This window comes from Lactuca saligna, chromosome 8 (genome assembly GCF_052625555.1).
Source record: "Lactuca saligna cultivar CGN05327 chromosome 8, ASM5262555v1, whole genome shotgun sequence".
Taxonomy (NCBI): domain Eukaryota; kingdom Viridiplantae; phylum Streptophyta; class Magnoliopsida; order Asterales; family Asteraceae; genus Lactuca; species Lactuca saligna.
Genome location: NC_136424.1, coordinates 15,640,205 through 15,644,368, shown reverse-complemented (window position 1 = coordinate 15,644,368; position 4,164 = coordinate 15,640,205). Strand labels below are relative to the sequence as shown.

The following is a 4,164-nucleotide window of genomic DNA, read 5'->3' as shown; positions in this document are numbered from 1 at the left end:
TTCCATGGGTTGGATAGAGAAGATCCTCAAAAGCATTTGAAGTCCTTTCATATGATATGTGTTAGCATGTTGCCCGACAATGTGACATTAGATGATTTCAAGTTAACCGCATTCCCGCTCACCTTGGAAGACAAAGCTAGAGAGTGGTTATTCAACTTACCACCGAGATCTATTCACACATGGGAAGAGTTACTCAAGGCCTTCAATAGCAAATTCTATCCCACCTCCCGGATATCAAGCCAACGAAGTGACATTTTGGGGATTCGTCAAGGGGAGAATGAAACATTTCATGATTTTTGGGAACGCTTCAATAATTTGTGTACAAGTTGTCCTCAACATAATATACCTGAACAACTACTTCTCCAACAATTTTATGAGGGTATGAATGAAAAAGATCGGAGGATGATTGATGCTTCAAGTGGTGGTGACATCTTCAACAAAACCCCTCACGAGATCCGATTACTTTTTGGTACCATTTCTCAAAATCAAAGGAATTTTGGGACTCGAAATGACATGAAGAGAAATTCTACACAAGTGGTTGGTGAAGTTAGCAACACTCAACATTTGGAATCAAAGCTCTTGGATTTGACTAATGTGTTAAGTCAAATGGTGGTGGGAAGTGGTCAACAATTGATGGTATGTGGTATTTGTGCAATGACGGTTCATTATACGGATAAGTGTCCCACATTTGGAAGTGAAGCGGAAGATGTGAATGCAATGGGCGGATATCAAAGTCAACCAAGACCCATGGGGTTTCAAAATAACTTCAACCCAAATTGGAGGAATACCCCAAACAACCCTTATCCACCAAAGCAAAATCCACCAAATCTTTTGATGAGACCCCAACATCCACAATACCAATCCCAAAAACCTCCATATCCACAAAATTCTTATAACCCTCCACATTACCAACACCCTCCACAACAAGGTCAATCAAGTGGTAACCATCAAATGAGCTGTTACTTCTCTTGCTCAAAGTCAAACCCAATTTCAACAAGAAACCAAGAATACTTTCTCCAACATTCAAGCACAAATTGGAGACTTGGCAACCGCTCTCAACAAGATAGAACAAAAGGGAAAACTTCCATCTTAAACCGAGAAGAACCTCAATGTGAATGCCATCACCTTGCGAAGTGGGAAAACACTTGGAGAAAGTCAACCTAAAAGAGTTTCAAGAGAAGAAGAAGATGAAGTGATCATAGTGGAACCTCCAAAAGTTGTGGTTCCTCCAAAAGAACCGGTTGTGCCAAATGTTGATCAACCCGACCCTTCCAACAAATCCATCAAACCATTGGTCATACCACCACCTTTTCCATCCCGTTTGGCTTCCTCAAAGAAAAAAGAAGAAGAGCAAGCGTTTCTTGAGGCTTTCCGCAAAGTTCAACTCAACATTTCACTATTGGATGCCATTAAGCAAATCCCACGTTACGCCAAATTTCTTAAGGATTTGTGCACCAACAAGAGAAAATTCAAGACAAATGAGAAGATTCAAGTAAATGCAAATGTATCCGCGGTCATCCAAAAGAAGCTTCCACCCAAATGCAAAGACCCGAGAATGTTTGCTATACCTTGTACCATTGGTGATTTACATGTTGAAAGTGCCATGCTAGATCTTAGAGCCTCAATCAACGTCATGCCATACTCGGTTTTTCAATCTCTCAATGTTGGACCTTTGGAAGAAACCGGAGTCATTATTCAATTAGCGGACAAGTCAAGTTTATTTCCAAGAGGCATGTACTCGTTCAAGTTAATCAACTAGTATTTCCCGCGGATTTCTATGTCATTGACCTTGAAGAAAAGACTCCTTCCAAGTCATCTATGATTCTCCTTGGAAGACCCTTCATGAATACCGCTCACACGATTATTGATGTCCACAATGGGAAGATCACCATGGAGTTTGATGGAGAGACCATTCACTTCAACATCTTCGAAGCAATGAGATATCCTAGCAATATATCTCCATTGTATCGAGTTGGTGTGATTGAGCCAATCACCCAACAATTATTCGAGTTATCAAATGGGAATCTTTTGAAGATGGTGCTTAACATGAGTCTTGAAGGTGAAAGTTTGAAGAATACCTTGGATATGTATACATTGGATTCCGAAGTCGAAAATATTGTGAAGGCTTTATAAATTACTAATTCCACAAAGAAGGATGTTTCTCAAGTTGCCTTATCTCATTCTCCAATCAAGATGCCACCTTACATAATCCAACCACCCACACTTGAGTTGAAAGCTTTACCTATCCATTTGAAATATGCTTATATAGGTCAAGATGGGACTTTACCGGTGATTATCTCTTCCCAATTGAAAGACTTTGAAGAAAACCAATTGATTGAAGTCTTGAAAGAGCATAAAGAAGCCATGGGGTGGACCATAGCGGACTTCAAAGGGATAAGTCCTAATGTATGCACTCACAAGATACTCATGGAAGATGATTGCAAACCTAGGAGGGAAGCCCAACGGCGATTAAACCCTCCCATGATGGAAGTTGTCAAGAAGGAGATAATCAAGCTACTTGATGCAGATATGATTTATCCAATTTTCGACTCCAAATGGGTTAGTCCGGTGCAAGTGGTTCCCAAGAAAACGGGAATCAGGGTTGTGGAGAATAACAAAGGTGTAATGGTACCCACTCGAGTTCAAAATGGATGGAGGGTGTGCATTGATTATAGAAAGTTGAATTCAAGCACGCGGAAAGATCACTTCCCTCTTCCTTTCATTGATCAAATGCTCGAGCGATTGGCGGGGAAATCGCATTATTGTTGCCTTGATGGATACTCGGGTTTTCACCAAATACCCGTTGCCCCCGAAGATCAAGATAAAACAACTTTTACATGCCCCTTTGGCACATTTGCTTACAAGCGGATGCCATTTGGATTATGCAATGCTCCCGCCACATTCCAAAGATGCATGGTGAGTATCTTCTCCGAGTATGTTGAAAGTATAATCGAAGTCTTTATGGATGATTTCACCGTGTATGGCAATTCGTTTGATGAATGTTTGGGTAACCTTAAGAAGATTTTGAAAAGGTGCATAGAGAAAAAGTTGGTGTTAAACTTTGAGAAATGTCACTTCATGGTTAATCAAGGAATCATTTTGGGACACATCGTCTCCAAAAAGGGCATTGAAGTTGATAAAGCCAATTACCCAACATGTGTTAGAGAAGTGAGATCTTTCTTGGGTCATGAGGGATTCTATAGAAGATTCATCAAAGATTTCTCCAAGATTACGCGACCAATGTGCATTCTTCTTCAAAAAGATATCGATTTTGACTTCAATGTTGCATGCCAAGAAGCCTTTGACAAACTTATAGACTTGCTCAATTATGCACCAATAATCCAACCTCCAAATTGGGAGCTTCCATTTGAAATAATGTGTGACGCAAGCAATTTTGCTATTGGAGCGGTCTTAGGTCAAAAAGAGGGCAAAGCATCACATGTCATCTACTATGCTTCTAAAACATTGGATAATGCTCAAGCCAACTATTCCACCACTGAGAAGGAACTTCTAGCCATTGTATTCACCTTGGAAAAATTCCTGCAATATCGTCTTGGGACAAAAGTATTTGTATATTCCGACCATGCTGCATTAAAGTATCTCATGACCAAGAAAGATGCCAAACCACGGTTGATTCGTTGGATTCTTCTTTTACAAGAATTCGATCTTGAGATAAAGGATAAAAGTGGTGCTGTCAATTACATGAATTCCCGGATGAGCACCTCTTCCATATCTCAAATTCCATTCCATGGTATGCGGATATTGTCAATTACTTGGTTACTAAAGAAATTCCTCACGCCTTTACCAAGCACCAAAAGGCCAAATTGAAGAGTGATTCCAAATACTACGTATGGGACGACCCTTATCTTTGGAAACATTGTCCGGATCAACTAATACGGAGGTGTGTTCATCAAAATGAGGTTGAGTCAATTTTGAAATTTTGCCATGAATATGCATGTGGGGGACATTTTGGTCAAAAAAAAACCATGCGAAAGGTGCTTGAATGCGGACTCTATTGGCCAATAATGTCAAGAGATACCTATCTATTTTGCAAGAGTTGTGATAGATTTCAAAGAACGGGTACCGTATCCATGAGGCATGAGATGATTCAAAGTCCTATCCTTATTTGTGAAATCTTTGATGTGTGTGGAATAGACTTCATGG

General features: G+C 40.1%; 1 protein-coding gene across 1 annotated transcript; it reads left to right on the top strand.

Annotated features, from left to right (window-relative positions):
• The first annotated feature begins 381 nt into the window (after window positions 1-381).
• Window positions 382-1,759, top strand: LOC145009430 (uncharacterized). The gene is made up of 2 exons (XM_078968125.1): window positions 382-1,111; window positions 1,203-1,759. The coding sequence occupies exons 1-2, from the start codon at window positions 382-384 to the stop codon at window positions 1,757-1,759; spliced, it is 1,287 nt and encodes a 428-aa protein (XP_078824251.1).
• Window positions 1,760-4,164: the final 2,405 nt, after the last annotated feature.

Excerpts from the sequence above, each read along its gene's own strand:
- LOC145009430 (XM_078968125.1), top strand. The coding sequence starts at position 382 with ATGAATGAAAAAGATCGGAGGATGATTGATGCTTCAAGTGGTGGTGAC. Across the intron at positions 1,112-1,202 it reads AAACCGAGAAGAACCTCAAT|TGGAACCTCCAAAAGTTGTG; the intron begins GTGAATGCCATC and ends AAGTGATCATAG.